At 41.5% G+C, this 22,024-nt stretch overlaps 1 protein-coding gene across 1 annotated transcript in view; it reads right to left on the reverse strand.

The window, feature by feature from the left end:
- Positions 1–3,112: 3,112 nt before the first annotated feature.
- Positions 3,113–22,024, reverse strand: part of NCEH1 (neutral cholesterol ester hydrolase 1) — a 61,532-nt gene continuing 42,620 nt past the window's right edge. The window contains exons 2-5 of the mRNA XM_045788656.2: positions 20,405–20,633; positions 18,358–18,427; positions 8,523–8,694; positions 3,113–6,633 (exon numbers count right to left, since the gene is read on the reverse strand). Coding sequence (XP_045644612.1) covers positions 6,016–6,633; positions 8,523–8,694; positions 18,358–18,427; positions 20,405–20,633 — 1,089 coding nt within the window. The 3' untranslated portion in view covers positions 3,113–6,015. The remainder of the gene's footprint in view (positions 6,634–8,522; positions 8,695–18,357; positions 18,428–20,404; positions 20,634–22,024) is intronic.

Below are 22,024 nucleotides of genomic sequence, written 5' to 3' on the forward strand. Positions count from 1 at the left end.
GTCAATTTTTGCCATTCTAACTGGTGTAAGGTGGTATCTCAATGTGGTTTGATTTGTATTTCCCTGATGGCTAATGATGTTGAGCATTTTTTCATGTGTCTGTTAGCCATTTGTATGTCTTCTTTGGAAAAGTGTGTGTTCATGTCTTCTGCCCGTTTTTTGACTTGATTATTTGTTTTTTGGGTGTTAAGTTTGAGAAGTTCTTTGTAGATCTTGGATACCAGCCCTTTATCTGTAGTGTCATTTGCAAATATCCTCTCCCATTCTGTGGGCTGCCTCTTTGTTTTGGTGACTGTTTCCCTTGCTTTGCAGAAGCATTTTATCTTGATGAAGTCCCAAAAGTTCATTATCGCTGTTGTTTCCCTTCTCAAGTTCTTAAATTGACTTCCGTGGAACACTTGGTGAAATGTATTACATAGATCATTTTTTAAGGGCAGTTTGCAACAGTTTTATTTAACACAGTGAAAGCTTTGGTCAATATCTGTTAAGAAAAATACAGGAAGGACTTGAGCTATGGAAGAAAGAAAAAAAACCCTTCACTTTAACTGATGTGATATAATGTTTGGGGTCCAGGAACGAATAGTCAAGAAAGAATTCTTGGGATGTCTTCAGTGCAAAAAAGGTGGTTTTAGTAAGGCACGGGGACAGGACCCGTGGGCAGAAAGAGCTGCACTGGGGTTGTGACAGGTGATTGATCAAATACTTTTTTTTTTTTAATTTATTTTTATTAGCATGTAACGTATTATTTGTTTCAGGGGTACAGGTCTGTGATTCATCAGTCTTACACAATTCACAGTACTCACCATAGCACATACCCTCCTCAATGATTATATACTTTTAAGGTGGGGGGGATAAGGATAGTGTGTCTCTAAGGAATTTGGAAGCAAGGTTTTCAGGACCTTGAGGGGCTAGCTGCTGTTTAAGATAAGGTCATTTACTACTGTCTTGTAAAACCTTAGTCTTCAGAGCCTTCAGATGTTTATCAGTGGACCATATGTTAGGAAGATGATTGTTAACATATATCTTGCGGGAGGAGGGTAGAGATAAAGCAAGTTGCCAAAAGGATTTTTTTTTTAAAGATTTTATTTATTTATTTGACAGAGATAGAGACAGCCAGCGAGAGAGGGAACACAAGCAGGGGGAGTGGGAGAGGAAGAAGCAGGCTCATAACGGAGGAGCCTGACGTGGGGCTCGATCACGTAACGCCGGGATCACGCCCTGAGCTGAAGGCAGACGCTTAACCAGGCGCCCCGCCAAAAGGATTTTTGTATGTTAAAGAAGACTTACAGGATCCTGGCGGTCAGGCTAATGTCAGCCTAAGGTTGCCTTTTTGCCTCTAGCAATGTAATAATATTGAGGCAGCTGAGTTCCTGGAGGAAGGTCACCCTGCCTGTCTTGAGTACTTGTTAGTGGGCTGCAAAGGAAATATAATTTTTTTCTACATTTCTTTTGTCTTTGTTCTCCACATCATTGTCCATTCACTTAAAAACATTTTTTTTTTGCTTTAAAATTTAGTAGTTAAAAACAGGTATGAAATTACTTTGAATTATTTAATTTCTCTTGGAAATGTTAAGTTTTTAAGTTAATAAGTAATTTTCATTTAAAGTAGTTTTTTATATTTGACATAAACTTAATTTACTTCTAAAAGAAACACATGAAAAATAATAACCTAATTCATGTAAGCGCAGTTTTTCTCAGTGAGGATTTATTTCTTCAAAAACACATTTTGAGGGACGCCTGGGTGGCTCAGTCAGTTGAGTGTCCAACTCTTGATTTCAGCTCAGGTCGTGATCTCAGAGTTGTGAGACTGAGCCCGGCATTGGACTCTGCACTGGGCATGGAATGGAGTCTGCTTGGGATTCTCTCCTTCCCTCCCCCTCTGCCCCTCCTCCTCCCACCGCTCTCTCTCTCCTTCCTTAAAACAAAAACAGGTTTTGATGGTTCATTATGTGCTCTGTTCTAAATGCTGAGGAAACAGGAATGCACAAAACAAAGTCCCTGCCTTCATGGAGCTTACATTTAAATATGGGGAAAACAGAAAGCAAACATGATCTAATATTGAGAACTGCAGACAGAGAAGTGAGATGGCAAAGGGCAGCAATCAACTGCAATCAGAGGGGGCTGAAGAAAGCCTGGGGACTGAAAGGGCTGGGTCTCCTCTGAGCTGACAGTCTCTCCAGAAGGTGGGCCAGCTGTGAGAAAATCTAGGGAGGGAGCCTTCCACCCAAGACACAAGATGTCATCGGTCTCTCTAATGACACAAGATGCTGGTTCTAAAGTGATGGGGCTATGCAGCCCATGTATGCCTATTGGAAATCATACTTCCATCTCTAGTCTCTCAGATTTGGGGACTCTGGTACTGATACCAACATCTAGATGTTTAAATACAGGATCTATTGGAAAATAGGAGATGTTATTTAAAAAAAAATGGGGGATAAAAAAATGACAATCACAAGAGAAACAATATCAAAACACAGATTACATCTTCAGTGCTCCAAAGGAGAATTGCTGGAACTGTTAGTGGATCTCTCCAACAAAATATAGCCATACCCCAGAGATTTTGTTGGAGGAGATGAAAGAAACCACAACTGAGTTAGAAAAACATAATTTACACACAGGTATGTGACCGTTTAGAACCAATATGAACAATTCACTTTGAATTTTAAACATTCCTATAACATTGGTATAAACTAAGCATAATAAACTCAAGTGTGAAATTATCAGATTTGCTTGTAATGTCAGCGTCCGTTTGAAAACTTGCCTCCAGTGATATTGATACTTCTGTGGCTGAACTACTTCAAATCCAATTCATTTGCACCAGGATCATCCCTTTCTAATATGAGTATCGAAAGTCGCCAGAGAGTCTCAGGGCCTGCCTCACTTTTAGGAGGACTCTAGCCAGTCTGAGGCAGGTTTCCCCAACATGAACAGCACATACTGGACCCAGACATGAAATGAATGTCATCAAGGAGGCCACTGACCAACCTCTCAGTGATCACAAGGCAGCTGAGGGACTCTGGTGGGCAGAAGATTTGGGCAGAGCTGGGAAGAGAGGATCCAGAGAGAGAGATGGGAACCAGAAAAAGAGACAAGAAGAAGTAAAAGAGGCACATTCCCAGATGGAGCCATTTTATTTCTAAACTTGAGTTGAAACAAATACAGACTTTCCTATCTCCACCCTGGATTTTCATCTTATAAAATAGATTCGCTACCAAAATCCTTCATAAAATCTGCCTTCCTCTTGGCAGTGGGAAATAAACAAAAAGTCAAAGGTTAAAAGGTCATGCATAAAATATCATAGCCACCAAGATAATTATACAATAGTCTCAAATTCTTCACAAATCAACAATAAAACATTAAGACTAATTTACACTCCACGATATTTGCAGCACTTCAAGGATTTTTCTTCATATATCTATGTTCATATTTCACAAGCAACAATATTAAAAAAGACTATCAACTTTTTCATAAAATGGGAAAATGAAACAAAGCCATCATACTACAAAATCAATCTGCAGAGCATAAACTTTTTAATATAAGAACACCAATTGAAAGCAAATTCACCCCCCGCTAAAATATCTTCACCAGAAACTCAGTAGGCTTCCCAAAGGAGTTCTTAGCACTTAGGTTTTTGATTGGTTTAGCCTCTCTTATACCTACTGGTTTTTGTGTATCCTGATTCCCAACTGTTATTTTCCAGGGAGAATTTCAAGAAAGAACTTCAAGCAAGGTCTGAGGTGGGTTCCAGTGCAAGTCATTGGACAAATTATTCACACACATAAAAGCTTTAATGAAGCTCAAGTGTTCGTTCGAAACAGTGGTTGACCCCTTTTCTTCCACTCCCTTTTCATCCAAGAGAACCCTTTAAAGATCTAGAATCATTTGTTATCTGTAATTACTATAGCATTTGGCTCATAATTCTGGGGGAACATATGCCATTTTAAGAAACTCTTTGCATGTATATTTCCCTTGTCTTTCTAGAGGTAGATAACCTCAAACTAAGGCCCAGATGTTGGTCCCTTCAAATGGTATAAAAAATAACCCCAATAGTATTAAATGAGGAGAGTAGCTGTCAAAGAGTAAGAACCAAAATCCTGGATTTTTAGAAAAAAAAAAATCTTTGATGATATTTGTGTCTATGTATATGAAAAAATGACCTACAAAAAGCCCCCCAGAAAACAAAAAAACAAAACACTGGAGAAGAAGCCAATACAATTTGCCAGTCTGACAGAATGGTTGCAATTTACAGTTGGAAGAGACCTCGTAGATTGAGTAATTCAAATTGCTGATTTTAGAGGAAAGGGAAAAAGGCCCAGAGATCGTAAATGACTTGTCTCCGTCCATTAGCATGTTAATCTGCATGATTATTTTTTATACACACAGGCACACACACACACACACACACATTTTGTACATAAAATGCTACTGGCTTGTACAACAAATGAGAAATAAGGGTGCACATTTTCATTGTTTTGATTGCAGAAGTGGGAAGTGCCCCCCCTTTCAAAGCAGTGAAAAGGTTCCCAGAATTGGAGTCCCTTGCTATGCCAAAGACCTTCCCACTGGTAGTGAAGGCTTTACACGAAGTCAAGCTTGGGCTACTGTAACTTCAAGACCAGGCTGGAAGGAGATAAAAGAGGTGAAAGCACCAGGTGCCGATGTATGCTTCCCCCAGGAGAATATGAGCTAGCGTTCCTCTGACCACAGCGGGCAGAAATGAGCAGTGTGTGTCTTACCTAAGTTATTGAACTATAAACTTAGACGACTTTACCAGGTGTACTCATAGTTTCTAATTATTTTCATTTGTGATTACATATAAACATCGAAATATTTAAGCCTAATGTGTAGTAGTATTAATAGCTACTTTACCTCTTCCCATAAAATTACATGTTGATATAATTCTAAGGTAGTTTTTAAAAAATATCATTATTTTTAATATTCATTATAGATGTTATTCTGAAAAATCTTAAGTCTAGTTGCATATATTAACATTAAATAACTTAAAAAAATAAACAATACATTATATATACCAAAATAGCCCCATTTTAAAGCCACGTAAGTGAAAAAATTGAGTTTTCAAGAATAAACTAGACACTCTAAAGGTATTTTTCATAATTTCAATATTAAATGTATCTTCTTTTCTGACTATGCCAAATATATTACACACTGCTCTTGGTAATTTACATCAGAAGTATTCATTATGAAAATAAATAGGTTGGTTAGTTTGTCTGTCTTTACTTGTTCCGTAATGGAAAATTTATCCTAAATCTAAATGAATTTGCTCCCAGAAGATCTCCCCCACGGAGATAGCATAACCAAAAAATTTAACAATGTACAGATATCCAGTCCATGCAACTTTATATTTTCTAATAATAGTGGTAGAAAGTAACTTTCAAGTATCGTCCTAATCCAACTGGACTTTCAGATAGCTATCCCATAAAATTAATACTCTAAAGGAAGAAAGTCATTTGAGAAACTTGTCCTTGCTAGAACGCCTTTGCTGAAATTCCCATAGGAAACAAAACCATCTATCCATAAAGAACAGAGGGCACTTGGTACCCAGCACTGACCTGTACATGAACACAAGTAACACTGCTCTGAATTTAAAGTAAACCCTAGCAAGTTGAAGAAGAGCCCACATTTTCTTTACTCATTAAAGGTCACTATGTCATCCGCAGCTGGAAGAATTTCTTCTAGAAAGAATTTCTTGATGAAGACAGAACCCAAAGCTATTTCAGCTCCTTGTCCTGCTGTCTACAGCCATGAGTATTGGTAGCAGTTTGGCTAAAACAACAACAGAGAGACTGGCCCACTTTGAGAACCAGCTTCCGACATTTTGTACGTACGTTTGTCAAACACATTTCCAAAAATTCAATTAACATAAAGTATGTAGGGAATAGAGATTCCATCACTCACAAGTCACAAGGGGAAATCAGTCAACTAAAAAGTGCATCTCTTTCCAAAGCAGGTGCAGGAGGTCAAGACGGGCTCAAGCATTCTAGAAATGTGACTCGTTTACAGGTTTTGATCCAGCCACTTGATGTAACTATTCCTAGTCCGGATTCCCACGGAGAAGTTGGTGGGCCAGCTGGTGAAAATCACGCAGCCGTGGAAGCCATCCTCGAAGTGATCTAGGGTCACCTCCACACCTGCGCTCTCCAGACGCTTGGCATACATGATCCCATCGTCTCTTAGGACGTCGTGCTCACACGTCAGAATGTAGGTCTTCGGCAGGTGCCGCAGGACTTCCTGCTCGGCGAGGAGCGGGGCTGCCCGGGCATCCAGCAGCTGAGGGATCTCCCGCACGATCCTGGTGTTGCCAGTGGTCTGCACGACAGGCTTGTAGTTCTTTGTGATGGAGGCAGGCAAGAGGGACGTCCAGTTTAGACGGGCCCTGAGGGCAACGGCCTCTTCCACGTCAAGTGAAGTGTGGTTGTTAACTATCATCGCCTGGACAAAGTCATAGTTGCCTCGGAGGTAGTCCACCCAGTACTTCACCATGACAGAACGGGGCAGGACTGGCGTGTTCACGTTCTGCTGGTAAGAGGGTGTGTTAAAATCTAAAGCTTGAAGAACCGGGTAAATTAAAGCTTGTACTTTGAGCTTGTTCTTGAGGTTGGCATCTTGAATAAACTGGAGAAGAGGAAGCAAACGCATTATTTCTTTTTGCATGGCTCCTTTCACAGAAACCACACCTTATAAAGTAGCTTGATGCCTTTCTTTGCAAAGGGTAAAAGTACGAAATTTCTACCACCATGGGATTAAGTAATGTAGTTTAAAAAATAAAACTTCCCCCCCATCACCCACCACCACCACCCCGATCAAGCTGCTGGATATTTACTAAGAAAGGTATGATGTCTGAGTGGCCCCTGCAAATGTATGCGATCTCTTAGGTCCTAAACTCCCGTGCACACTTTACTTGTCTCTATTCTTTGGCACTAGCACGCCTTGCTGGGTATGACGGATGGATAACCTTATTTATCCCTTATTTAGTTCGGTATTCTCTGCAAGGCCCAAAAAGGCAATGGCTTCCTGGAGAGAAACAAACTAGTGTGACCCTTCCAGAGGAGAGGGGCAGGAAAGGCTAAAGGAATGGATGATGGGGCTCCACAGTGTTTGAGTAGGACCTCGGGATATCCCCTCTGATGAGCAGTTCGTGCTGGGTGAGAGAGACAGAATGTGAATGGTGCTGGCAATGTGCCCTCCGTTCTCCTTAACGAGCATGCACCCCAGAGCTGAGGCTGAAATGGGAACGTGAATGCCTCCTCCACCTCGGCAGATCTCAATTCCCCTACACCCCCACAAAATGCGAACACACGGCCTCATTTTATACACAGTTCTCGTGTCTACGGTGATATATATATGTTCACACAACCTCTGTGGTCCCTGTGTTTTATAGGCGACTAAACCGTCTTCAGGCCATTTTAACTATACAATTTTGTTTCATGTCAGAGTTTAGAACCCCATCGCCAGGAAAGATGTCACTGTTCTATCAAAGCAAAAGGAAATGATTGGTTAATATCACTATTACTACGTGCCAGGAATTGTATATACATCATTTCACTAAGTTCTGGCAACAGCCCTGCCATCAGATGGCATTATCCTCATTTTCCGGAGGCTTAGAGATGTTCAGGTGCTTGCCCAAAGCCCTATAGCTCTCAAAGCAGGGGGCCTGGATTCCATCCCAGTTCTGGTTCCTTGGAAAGCCCATGAGGCTCTCCCCACTGCACCAGCACTTTCTTCTTACCACATTTGGACACAGGTATAGCAAACGTGGCAACGCCAGAAACCAAAGTTCTTTACAGACAGCAAAGGAGAAGAGACTGAGGTACACCACAGATAAGAAGGGGGATACTATTTGAGAACACCAAAAGAAATTTGGAGGCGAGAAGACAGAGCTGCTCTTCTAAACTTATTGAATCCATCAGAGGAAGAAAATGTATTTATCTTTGAGTTTACACAGCTGCCCAAAATTCCGGGTGCTCTTAGAGCTAGATAGTTTCCCAAGAATTTAACCTAGTAAGCTCAGGTGAACTTGTATGATAACATTTGAAGTGGCTGACCCATTTTAATTTTTTCTTTTGTATTTAAAAAAAAACTTTGGAGGAAACGCTTTTTAACTTGTCAATTTGACTCAAAGTTCTTAAGGAAGCAATCTTAGCGACTGGAATTTAAGCACAAATACATTTTCCAAGTCCGACATGGAACGGAAGCCAGGGATGCCTGATTTCTATGCCTATCCCTGAGCAGCAAGCGAGCCCTATACAATAGTAGCCTTTCTTTCATATTAATCATAATCAGGGCCTTTCCGAGGACTGAGAGATGACACTTCTTTCATTGACCCCTCTTTCTACTTCAAAAAGATCTGAGAACTCTCCAAGTGCAGTCATTGGAATAACCTGGCCCCCTACCGACCAGCCCACCTGCTACGCCTTTGCCATACATGGTGGAGAATGTGTGTGTTGGTCTGCCGGAGGTAGCCAGAGCCCTCCTACCACCAGCACGACAGGGCAAGCTGTTACCTGCTGGCTCACAGCTGCAGCCAAATTCCCACCAGCGCTGTCACCAGAGATGCCAATTCTGTCTGGGTCAACCGAATACTCGTGTAAGACTTCCGGCTGCAGGAAATATTTTGTGGCACGCACAACATCGTGAATTTGTGTAGGAAAATAAACCTTTGGAACTAGCCTGTATCTGTGAAGACAAAAGTTGTATTCATTTAAGGGCTACACCAAGTCTTCATAGGCCATTTAAAGTTTAAGGGGCAACTGGTTCTTTTGACACAGAAATATGCAAGTGAGGAATTAAAATAAATATAAAGAGGTGCCTGGCTGGCTCAGTCGGTAGACCACGCAACTCTTGATCTCAGGGTTGGGAGTTCGAGCCCCACATTGGGCACAAAGCTTACTTTAAAAAACAATAATAGTAAAATAAATATAAAAATGAACCATCCATTTTCTTTCTTTTTTTTTTTTTTAAGATTTTATTTATTTATTTTTTGTCAGAGAGAGTGAGCACAAGCAGGGGGAGCAGAGGCAGAGGGAGAAGCAGGATCACCACTGAGCAGGGAGCCTGACGTGGGACTCAATCCCAGCACCCTGGGATAATTACCTGAGCTGAAGGCAGGCGTTTAACCGACTGAGCCACCCAGGCGTCCCAAACCATTCATTTTCTTGTAAATCAGATACTTAAAGAATGTAATGATTTTCTATTAGCAATAGTCCTCCCTCCCCCCTTTCTATTATCAGCCACCAAACAAAACAAACACCTAGACCATCACCAGTGGAAAATAAAACTTCAAAGTTAAAGCTGAGTGTTGACTATTAAGATATGGGTAGAACCACAACAGATTTTGAAATTTTATTTCTGGAAGTTAGTGATCCAATTCACAACACTGATGGATTAGAAGGTGACCTGTCAACATTAACCATTTCATTAGTCTCATGTTTAATGACTCCATATGGTATCCTTCATGATTTACTCAAGAAATAGAGTAAAACTACTCCGATGAAGAGGTCATGCCAGCCTGGCATTAAACCCAGGCAATGTGCTCACTCCCTGGGAGGCTGGAACGGAAAGGCTAGTAGCCAACCAGCAAACAGGAAGCCAAGTCTGCCAGACAGCCAGGACAGCCCTCTGGGACACTTCTGAGGCTTCTCCTATCACCCCACTTTGTAATATCAGAGTCCCTTTGGGATCCTACTCTCTATACTTTGTAGGATTCCTATGCCCTTACCAGTTTCAAAGAACCTAGTTTTGTCAAATGCCCCACCCATAATATCATCTTACAAATCCATATTTGCTGGTAGGCTCGGCGTGGAGGACCCTCTCAATCTCCTCCTTCTTTCCTTATTAATTCTTACTCATCCTTTAAGCCTTACTCAAGGGGTTGGCCTCCTCCAGGTAGTGTTCCTTGACTAAAACTCAACTTGCTCATGGGGCTGAGCTGGGTACCACTCCTTGATACTTCTACATGCTGGGGTATATTGCTGTTCTTTCTGCCTCGTCTTAAAATGATTTCTTTATGTATTTCTTCTAAAGGGTGTGTTCTCTGATACCAGGACTGTGTTTTATTCATCACTGCGGTCCCAGTATCCATCAGTGTGCTAGGCACATAATCATGCATCCAGTAAACCCTGAATATTAACGTACCTCCCTGTTGCAGACAAAAGAAACCGAGGCACCCAAAAGTTACTTTATTTGTAAAACAAGTCAAACACAGATAAAAAACAAGGTGGGATAGAAACTAATTACTTAATTAAAATCTAATAATATTAAGAATTCAGGTCTCTTAATTTCCATTTTATCTCGGAAACAAGTTTCCCCCCCAATATAAAATCCAGCTAGCTAATTAAGTATTTTGACATTCAGTACAGATACAATCAAATGGACAAATATTTGTGAAATACTCCGAGAAGTAGTGAACTTTGATCTGGTTACTCAAGAATGACTGCGTTTTGTTTTGTTTTTTTAAAGATTTTATTTATTTATTTGACAGAGACAGCCAGCGAGAGAGGGAACACAAGCAGGGGGAGTGGGAAAGGAAGAAGCAGGCTCCCAGCGGAGCAGGGAACCCGATGCGGGGCTCAATCCCACAACCCTGGGATCACGTCCTGAGCTGAAGGCAGACGCTTAACGACTGAGCCACCCAGGAGCCCCAAGAATGACTGCGTTTTGAAAATTCTAAATGCAATAAAAAAAATTCCCTTAGTGGTTGCCTTATAATGGACAAAATGATTTTTCTAACTTCCTTTTTATTTTTCCATTTGTGGACCAATTAATCGTCCAAAATGTTTTTTCTCCGGTTGAATTTCATTGTGTCCTAGAGTGGCTGCTATACTATTGGTTAATGAGTGAAAGGAGTAGGAGCACACCATTTTGTCCACTAGATGGCGCCATCTCATATGATTCCATTTACCCCCAGTTCTAGGACAAGATCTCAATGTTTGAACTTCAGTTTTGCCAAGCTGAGTTCTTTTTTTTTTTTTTAAGAGAGAGGGAGAGAGAGGAGAGAGTGGCAGAGGGATCTCACAACACCGACATCACAACATGAGCGGAAATCAGGAGTCAGTAGCTCAACCAAATGAGCCACCAAGGCTCCCCTTACCAAGCTGAATTTTTTTTTAAAGATTTTATTTGTTTATTTGAGAGAGAGAGACAGAGATAGTAAGTGAAATAGCGAAAGAGAAAGAATGAGATCGAGATGGGGAAGAGAGAGAGACGCAGGTTTCCTACAGGGAGCCTGACCCAGGACCCTGGCTGGGATCATGACCTGAGCTGAAGGCAGATGCTTAACTGCCTGAGCCACCCAGATGCCACCAAGCTGAATTCTTAATTCTTTCAATGAAATAAAAACAAATGCACTTCATGACTCAAGTAGTGACAATAAAGGCTATTTTGTCTCAGCAAGATTCCATATGCCCAGGTTTTCCAGGTAGCTCAGGGTGTCAGAACACATTCTACCTGTACACACACATGAATTGAATCGTTAGATGTTGTTTCCCAAAAGGTCTTAGTGACTCTGAATCAAGAGAAATTGGTAATCTAAAAAAAACCTTGCTACTGCCTCAATCTTATCAGTCGATTAATAATTGGCTCAGATAACAAAGTAAACAACAAAAAAACAAAGAGTCATAATAGAGTCTTCCCAGTTCCCTTAAAGATCTGTCTCCTAATCACCTCCTATCTTTGTTTACACTGGAAACTTTCTCTGGTTTTATTCAATAAGAAGGGACACTATTTTCATAGATTAGAAAATATAGTGAAACTGTATATGTCTGAGGTCGCCTAGTGTAAGTTAAGCCTTCAAAGTTACTTGAAATTGACCTGAAGAGTATAGCAAAAGTTCTGTAATATTTTTGTAGACACAGAAAACTCAGAGTCAGGAGAAAATTTATGAGTGCTAGAGCCAAACAGAGCAAGTATAAATATATTTATCTGATGCTTTTGTTTAAAGATATGTTCCTGCAAAGTATGAAAAGAGGATTCTGACTTTTTTAAATTTCAAAATTATAGATAGACCTTGCGTTAAAGCACCTGATGAATTTGTGGCAAATTTGGTCTTAGTTTGCCCAACTCACTGCGGGGATAGATGACTTTGCAGAGCTGGCTTCTGCCTGTTATTGCACACGCCTCCTTCTAGCAAAATTTGGTTGTGAACTCAGGAATGAAGCTTAATCAATTAATAAATGCATACCCTCTACAAAAATTATCTTATTCCTGCTAGGTGAGGCACCCCGCCAAGTACTCTGCAGACGTGTCTCACTCACATCGCAGGGCAAACCTGTGGGTTTAAGGAGACCATGAGGTCAAGGAGCATGCGTAACTTGTCTACAACAGCGGGTATGTGGCGGAGCTGTGCAGTGAACTCACCACTGACTTCAAAACCCACGGGTAACCCCCGCCTTAGAAAATTTTCTCCTTCTTCAAAACCTACAGCCTACGTGTGTTTTCTCATTACCTCACCAAAGCAGGAAATTCTCAGAACTACAGATTTCTGACATCCCAGAACATGTCTCATGATTTCAGTAGTTTTGCAGTATTCTCCAACAAACCACCTACCACAATGCCTGGCACATGGTACATCGTTAATAACATACTTTGCTTCCTTCCACACAAAATTTTAAAGATATTTATTTTGTACCTTTTACATATAAAATATGTCATAGAGCACTTTATGTTGTGAGAAAAGTAATAAGCCATATGGCTTTAAAAACATAAAAAATTGTTCCTAACCCACCCACTCTCAGGGCACATTTCTAAGAACTCCACTTCTTGCATTTTATGCATGGCTCAGCGTTTCTCAACTCTGTGCGCACCTGAAGATAATCTTGGGAGCTGTACAAAAACACTGAGGTCTGAGCTCCTCGACAAAACATTCCAACTGGGGTGGAGCCTCGCGAATCCGTATTTGAAGGGAAATTCCCCCAATAATTCTGATGCGCAGCCAAGGTTCAGAAATATCACCGAGTCCAGCCATACTGGCACTGGTCTCTGAACACATTTCCCTGTTCCCATCCCCAGTGCTTTGGTCTCTCCATCCTCCGAGCCCTTCCCCAGCAAGTCTTCATCCAACGTCCCTATCCTGTAAGTCTCATTTCAAATGCCGCTTCTTCCGTGAAACCTTCGGAGAGCCCAGCCAAAAGTCACCCACCTTCCTTGGAGCCCTCTAAGTCTCTCTGACAATAGGTTACATCGAGGACACCTCTATTGCCTCTAGTAGTAGATGAAAAGTCGTAATTACATACTCAAGAGTTTGATGTCGGCTCCTGTAATAGTTGGACTATTGTCATTCAGCTAGGGAGAGCTGATAGCAAAGGCTTGACCCATTGGGTAAGAATGGCATTTAAAAGAACTGACAGAGGTCGGGATGCTTTGCCAAAATCCTAGGAGCGACTGAGCCTAGAACTGTGCCCCACTGGGATCTGTTGAAATGAAGCTATTCTCTGATACACAGTTCACAATTGAAGACTTGGGGAGACTTACTTAAGTACACAGCGGGGATCTCCCCAGGCTCTAGGTGTTGATCTAAACTGCCTCCCATTCAGATGCAAATCTTGCCTATAACTGCAAGGGTAGATAAAGAGCCAGAACACTCCCAGGTGGCTTTGAAAGCCCAAGCAGGCTTGGTGCCTCCTCCTCTGACCTCCTTTCTTTGCGTGACTTCGGGAGCTAAACATAGCTTTCTCGAGTTCAGGTGTGGGTGGAGCTGGGCTGCACACCCTCGCTGTGGTTTGCAGTAACAGGTGCTCCGCAGCGGCAACACAGACTTGTTGTAAAAGCTCCGATTACCCCCCAGTCCCCCCCCCACCTGCTGCTCCCCCAAAATTCTCAAAGACCTCAACCACAAGAGAGAAACCAATGGATTTTTCATGTGACTAGAAAACAGAGACGGGAAGACATTAGTTAGAAAATGTCTAAAAAGGAGAGATTCATTAGTCGATGACAGGGAAGAAAACAAAACAAGCTACTTCTTAAAAGAAGCACAACATTAGCTTTCTCTAGTTTTAAATTATTTCTGATGCCGGCCTTTAGATTTGCTGAAGTTGGCCTGGGCTGAGTGAAAGGAAAGTCTTCAGCAAATCTTTCCTTTCCTGGAGGAGAACTTAGGAATTTGGTCTTCCCGCCTTCCAGGGCTGCCCAGATAGGAGTGATGCATGAAGATTTCTCAGCTCAGGACTCAGAAGAAGAGCAGAAAAGGAACAGAGAGAAAGCCACAGCCAGGTCACCATTCACTCTGTGTTTTTTTGAGTACCTTATTCGTACAACTATTTACTGAGATGCGTGTTGTATCGGGCCTCCTAAAAGCACTGTGATTTTGTCAGCTTGCACTCATCTAATTTTATGAATTAAAAACAACAGAAGCATAAAAATCCCACTGCTGCTAACTCTGTTAGCAGCAAACTTAGAAAGGTGCTGCAGCTTCTCTTCCATCTACTTCAGCAACATTCTTTACAGCCCTGTAAAGTTTTAAGGGCTCTGCACACAAGGCCACCTGACATTTGATGGAACGGGACTAGATCTCCGTCTACATAAAATAGAGAGTTTGAGTATAGTAAAGATTTAATTAAAAGCAAAACGCAACTTAAAACAGTTTTCCATATCCAAAAAAGCAATGTAAATGCCTTGTAGGATTTAATTATAGAATTAAATAGATTTATTCAATAGAATTTAATAATATCCCACATGCCTACTTTGCTATTATCTTGCATTTTATCTTAAAAAAAAAAAGAAATTAAGTTTTCCTTTTCTCTTACATCTTATGGTTCCAGTACTGTGTCTTATTATATAAGCTACAGGTAAAAAGGTACAATGTTATAGCTCAACTGCACTAAAATTTATGAAAATAGGTTTATGAATATAAAATTGGACATTCACAGATTATATGAGGATACATCCACATATCTTAGGTAGTATAAGATGAACTTTTGTATTTATTTAACAAATACTTGCTGTGCAATTAATATGTAAAAACAGCATGGTGTTACAGAAACAACTGAGCAGAGGCAGGGCCTCATTTTATAACTTGAGACCTTATCTACCTTAGTTGCTGGGTCTGTCCCCAGAACTGTGGGTGTGCCCCCACCAGCAGCACGAATGGGGGCACACCAGCTCCTGGTACTGGCTGCGTGGGAGCGATCCATTACTGGGGCTGACCCCAACCCTTGCCTACCAGCTTCCTCAGGTTAGAATCCTCCCCAGGGCCACATCCCATAAGAAGCTGATCCATGCCACCACCCCCCAACTCCCAGGGGCCTAAAAGATAAGGAGCACTTGTCCCCAGACAGCTCCTGCTAGAAGAATTCCAGGAGAACCAAGTGTCTATCATCCTCCTAACACTCTCAAGGACATCTACTTTTCTTTCTTATTTTCCTTTGTCAGCACCAGAAATCTCTCCACCTGTCTTCTCTTGTGTTTCATTCCCTTAGCGCTCTCTGCTTCCTCCCCTTCCTCCAAGCCCTCTCATTACACCACTTTGAACACCCAGGACCAACTCGATTTGTCTAACTAGATTCTGCTCATTCTTAGGAGCTCAATGCAAACATCGCTGACTCCAAGACATGAATTTTCTGACCCTTCAAACTAGGTAAGACCTTACCTATTTGATGCCTCCGTACCACTTAGCTTTCTACTTCACATCACTTATCACAATTTAACATTGCTTTTTCATTGTTTATTTTCTCATCTAGATTGTAAACTCCCCGAGGGCAGGAATTATGTCTATCTTACACTGTGATGTCAGCAGAGTGTAACATAGTAACTGGCACATAACAGAAATTCAATAAATATTTATGGAATAAAAGAAAGGGGAAAGAGATGAGCAGTGAGAAGAAATAATGTTCCCAAGTTAGACCTCTGAATATACTTTCCAAGAGAAACACGATCACATGATGTTGGCCGTACCTCAACTAGAGCATAGGTTATGTGGCTCTTTGTGAGCCGGTTAGCCTGGATTCTAACCACCGTAGCTCTTGACTTCTGCAAACAAGTGTGCTGTGAGCTCCAAACACGTGTTGATAAATAAATTTGTAAGTCTATGGGCTACAGCGCTAATCCTCCAGACTTGTCTAGTGTTTTAGAGTATCTGCAGCCCTTTTAGCTCAATTGTCCAAACTGATAGTCATTAACCTAATTCAAAGTATGTTTACTTAGCATATATGTTCTAAGTCTTGTACTGGGTGATGGGAACCAGAGGAAGGAAGACAGGATTTCTCTTCCTAGTAGCTCACATTCTAGACACACAAGAAGGATTCCTTTGCCCAGTTTGCACATGACAGTGAATGATTTGCCTGAGGTCAGGTGGTCATGGGTACTTGCCTACCCCTGTGATGGGTCCCAGTGATAAACTTATGGATACCACACCACAGAGACGGGGCACAATGGGAAGTTTAGATGAAATCAGTCCCTTCCATATTTAAAAGAAATCTTAAAAACATCCTAGCTATCCTTCTGTGTTGTATGATAAGCCTAGACTTAAAAGAACACCTATTTTATGTGAGACAGATGCCCATAGGGGGAGACCGGCACATAGGAAGAATTTAGACATGTTGCCCCTTGCTTACATTGAAGCCTGGATGGTAAGGCCTGTGTAGGGAATCCTCATGGTGCCAAGTAAAGCAGGCGCAGTCTCCATCCTGTCCTTAGGCCTGTGAGGAGCTGGAGCTACACAGGAAACCACTGGAAGGTCTCTGAGGCTGGTTCCTCAGCTCTGAGCTGTGGGGCCTTGCTCCATAATGGGGCCCAGCTACTTAAGCAGACCCTGCTGTCCTCTGGCTGGCTGGCTGCCCAGGCTAGACTCAGGCCTTCACTTGAAGGTTCCTGCATTACAAAACTGTACCGCGGGTCCTTCGCTGATCTGGGAGGCCTGCGGAGAGGCCAGGGCCAGCCAGGAGCTGTCCAGAGCTGTCTAGGAGGCAAATCTGCTCAAGAGGCAGCTGCAGCACTGCTCTGCGGGACTCTAAGCCTTATGTTCAAGGATCACCGCTGCCCAATGACTTGGGAGGACGGCCCTTCCGAGAGATTGCAGAAGAAAGGATTCTCTTAGGTCTCAGATCTGAAGCAGGGGCACAGAGGGGATGAGCCATGAACAGAAGAACAGCAGGCAGAGAGAGGCAGAGGGAAGAGGAGCTCTGGATAAGCTTGGAGCATGGAAGGTGGTCGATGTGATCATAGCCCTGTCACTCGGCATTATCAGCGTCCTTCAATACTGGCTGGATACTGGGTCAAAAAAGTATAGGGGCCTCAGGATGCGGGCTTCATGCCTCTCTCTATTTATATAACTGGCTAGCTCCGCAACCTCATTTCCTCATCTAAGAGAAAAAATATCAAAATATTTATCTTGGGTGATGTATATGAGAATTAAGAAAGACTCTATTCATTCGTTCCATAAATATTGGTCGAAACTCGCTATCTGCCAGCGATGTTTCCAGGCACCAATTATTAACAATGAACAAAACAGGCCAAAATCCCGAAAATTTCTGTCTCCGGAGAACGAACTTCGTCTATTTCAACTCAGTACAATAAATACCTAATAAGTTGAATATATGGTCTCTCAGAGGTTGATGACAGTTTTAGAGAAAAATGAAACAGAGGAAAAGTGGGTTGCAATTTTACATAGCAGTGTCAAGGAAGGCCTTGCCGGGAGGATGATCTTGGAACAAGGATCCGAAGGAGGAGAGACAATGCGTGTAAGAGCATCTGCACAGGGCCTGCCACGGAAGAAGCGGCATTATTTTGTGTTATCGCCATCACCGCAACTGTTATAATTCTTATTCATATTCTTCTTAATACTATTAGTAATAATGACGACAATAACTGCATCGACTGGGATTCGTTGAACACATTCTATTTACAGGGTCTGAGTTACAGAACGGAACTCCAGGGGGAATGACTTTTCCAACTCTGGACTGGTTTTTCAATTTTAAAAGGCAGTAAACAAAATTATTTGCTGTAGATAACTGATTGCATATTTTTCTCAGTTTCAGTTAATTCCTTTTGCAGAAGTTTTCAAAACTAAAATAAAAAGATAATTCGAGGTGTTATAAAGCTAGTTCAAGAAATTGCAAGTTATATCAGAATCATTTCATGTGACCTTGGGCAAACCCCTTCATCTTTCTGGACCTGTATTTTGCACTGTATTTTCCTGCTTGTAAAATAAAGTAAGTAGATGGTTATCTAAGATCCCTTCCTAAAAACTATTTTTTCTATGACTAGTATTTTTCTTTGCGAGAGAGAGTATGCAAGGGGATGCGGGGGGCAGAGGGAGAGTGAGAGAGATCTTAAGCAGGCTCCACGCCCAGCACACTTAACCCACTGAGGCACCCAGGTACCCCACTATGACTAGGCTTAATTACTCACTCAACGGATACAACGACAGCATTCAGTTCTTCAGCCATTGCTGCACACAGTTCATCATAATACCGGATTTCTAAATGAGACAAAGGAACAATCAGCATTAAGCAAGTTCTTCAATACTATCCATTCTTAAATTCTGCTCATTGTGGATTGCGGTTAGACTTGGACTTAAGTTATTAATAATAAAAAATAATAAATAAGCAAATGTGAACATATGTCTCATTAATAGGGTTACATATACAGATGTAAATTCCATCTGGTTTCTGATAAAATGTAATTAGTATAGAATAATAGGAAGTCCACATTAGATTACCCTTGAATGGGTTTTTAACTAACTAGACATTTATTTCATAATAGACTATATGAAATACACCAAATTAATTCTGATTTTGTAGCCTTCCAAAAATCACAGCAAATAAACAGTTTCCTCCTTGGAACCACAAAATTTTTGTATTAATACTTTCATTTGCTGCAATTCAATTGAATTCTTCCAATTTGAAGAACAGCATATTCTGCTTAAGCCAACATATAAAAACTAGAATTTTAGGAAGTCTTAGCATTTCTTAGAAAGAGGATCCAAAGGTTTGCAGTGACAGAAACAATTTTAATAACTACATAACCATCTGCCTAGCATCTCCAGCCCAAGCTCTTCCTCTGGCAGAAGTGAACAGTCAAAATCATGTAGACAAGGCCAGGTGGGCTTGTAATCCATGCTATTCATGCTATTTACACTTACTGGTCTCAAGGAATGTCTCACTTGGCAAGTATCCAATACTATAGATGCAATCATTTCTGTTATTCACTTCTGTATCCTCCTCCCCTAGCACACATTAGGATAACCACAGGTATAGATTTGTATATAACTGCTCGAATATTGGAAGTCCTACACCCCAGGAAACCCCTCAGTCCTGGACAAACTTACATACTTCATAAACATCTGTTGAAAACATGAACAAATCCATGAATAAAAGAATAAATAATGAATATGAAATGGGATTACTAGAAAAAGGTATGCTTTTTTGGCCTTTGCCGCATTAAAAAAATGCTATTTAAAAACACAAACAAGGAGTGCCTGGGTGAGTTCAAGCCCTGTGTCAGAATCCACGCTGGGTGTGGAGCCTGTATTAAAACAAACAAACAAACATACAAAACCCACAAACAAACGGGAACAAGTTGTCATTAACTTTAAACCTAGGGGATGCTGGGGCATCCAAGGGGATGCTGGCTCAGTTAGAAGAGCATGTGACTCTCGATCTCAGGATCATGAGTTTGAGCCTCCATGGAGTGTACAGATCACTTAAATAAATAAAACCTTAAAAAAAAAAGCCATAGGGGATGCCAGTAGCTTTGGGCTGAAGATGAGAAAGTAGCTCCATGATAATTACAGGCAGAGATAAGGCCCTTACTTCCTCCTTAGTATGCTTTCTGCTGGGCTGTTTCACTTGGCTGCCTGCCATTTTGAATGTGTTCTGCTCATGAAAGTTATCAAACACCAAAGAGAATATTCTTGAATTTTTGCAACATTGTTTCCTTTTAATAGTGGTATACCTTTTCTATTTTCATCTTCGTTTTCATTAGCAGATGAAATGTGGATGAGTTAACATGTACATTCAGAAATACATAGAAAAATGTCTTCAAAACACGAGTCGTGAAAGAGCTGCAGATAATTTCCTCATATTCTGGCCCAGTGAAACTTCGACTTGTTTTGGTGCCGAAAGCTATTGTCAGCACTTCGCATAAGTTAGCCTATGATTTAGGTCACAGGAAATATTTTCAAAAGAGTCTGCCTAAATTCACAAGCAATAAACAAATAGGCAAAACCTTTATGTAGGGTAATCATATAATTAATCATCCAAGACAGGACCCTTTCAAGTGTGAGAAGGGGACACTATTAATAATTCTGCTGGGATAATAGGAGTAACTGACACTGTTCAAGGGAACCAAGGCAAACGGTCCTCCTCTCCTTACCAGAAAGGAAGTCAAACTCAATCACACATCTCTCCCAGGGCCAACCACAGCCCCCAAAGACCCGAAGGTGACTAGGACATACTTGCACTAGCCAAAGCCCAGCCTCCTCCGTGGATGTAAACAACGCTGCGTTTCAAAGACTCTTCTGGCTTGGGGGAGCCCTCAAACACTCTGACTTCCACACCGTCAAAGTCAGTGTCGGTCACCTTCACCTGAGCCGATGACCATGCGCTTTTCTTGCCAAAAGAAACGATGATAAAATTCAGTGCGAGCAGATGATGGCTCAGGCCCAGGCAGTGTATCAGGTTGCTCTGCAGGACGAGGGAGGGAATACAGAGGGAGAACACCAGTCAACCTTGTCATCACCAGAGCCACATTCACCAACTCCCAGTGTCTGAATTATTATAAGCAATTGCCAGTACTCTTCAGGACTCACTGGCCACTTTTAATACAATAACAAATTATATTTGCTTTTTGCCTTTAGCGTTTGCAAGGTGTTTTCATACATGAGATCTTATTTTTTGGATCAGCTCTGAGAGGGAAATTGGACAGGTATAATCAGTCCGTTTTATCAAGAAGGCTTAGAAATTAAGCAAACATGAACATTTAGCTGGATAAGTGGTAGTTCTGGGACTGAAAACTAACACTTGTGAATTTTAGGATTTAGTCCTTTACTCCCCCCTCTCAATTAGCACATCACAGTTCCAACAACCTACTAGGAATGGAGGAAGAATACTTTATTTAAATGTCAATAAAAAATATGGAAGTTTCATATTTACTGTAAGTATTTTGAAAGTGTTTTGCAGCTTATATACTTAAGCATGTCTGTTGTTTTGAGAGTGAGGAAAGAAATGAGTGTGTGAGAGGCCAGGAGTAGAGGTAACTCTGGCCTCAGCATTGAGAAGCAGAACACCTCAGACATTACCAGGAGCTTTTCAGAAATGTGCAAGGAATAAACAGTCTGCCATCACTTCCCCTTTGAACCTGAGGGCATTGAGCTCCGGCATTAAGCATTTGCAGGAAGTTATCCGGTTAGAGAAAGAGCAAAGAGAGAAGAGACCCAAGTCATCCACCCAGCAAAGACCCTACAGAGTGTATTCCCCTCTTTCCACATCTTATACAAGGTCTTCCTCTTGAGTGCACTTATAAAACTGACCTCCCTGTAAGACTTAATGGCCATGTTTTCAAAGCCAGAGAACTGGAAGCCATCCGACAGCCAGTAACTTGTCCAACTAGAGAGGCTCACAAGTGTCAAAGAGTGATTGGAAACTTCCCTGGCACAGATGCATGGATTTAGATACTGTATCTCTTAGTGGCTCTCAAACTAGGGTAGAGGGACAGCTAGAGAGTAGCAGTGCCCTTCTGGAAAATAGGAAACAGAACACTGGTGATTAGTGAAATATGTAATGCCATCATAAGGTCAAGGAAACAATGTTACTAGTAGCAAAAATCAGGACTATAAAAAGTCTGTGCTACACCATAATACGGCTTCCAGCACATGCCTGGGGTGCACTGGTGTGCTGTAATACTGATCCCCTCACTCCTGGGAAGCCAAGGTCCTGAGAGCCCCTTACCCTGGTGTCCCATATAAAATATTATTATGGTATACATATGCCCAGCCATGAAAAGAGTTGGAAAGCACTGCATTATAAAACCATTGGCCAGTGTTTATGAAAAACAAAAACAACAGGCAATTAATCTA

The sequence above is a fragment of the Ursus americanus genome, chromosome 4, assembly GCF_024610735.1.
Source record: "Ursus americanus isolate L20-20 chromosome 4, mUrsAme1.1.p, whole genome shotgun sequence".
Taxonomy (NCBI): domain Eukaryota; kingdom Metazoa; phylum Chordata; class Mammalia; order Carnivora; family Ursidae; genus Ursus; species Ursus americanus.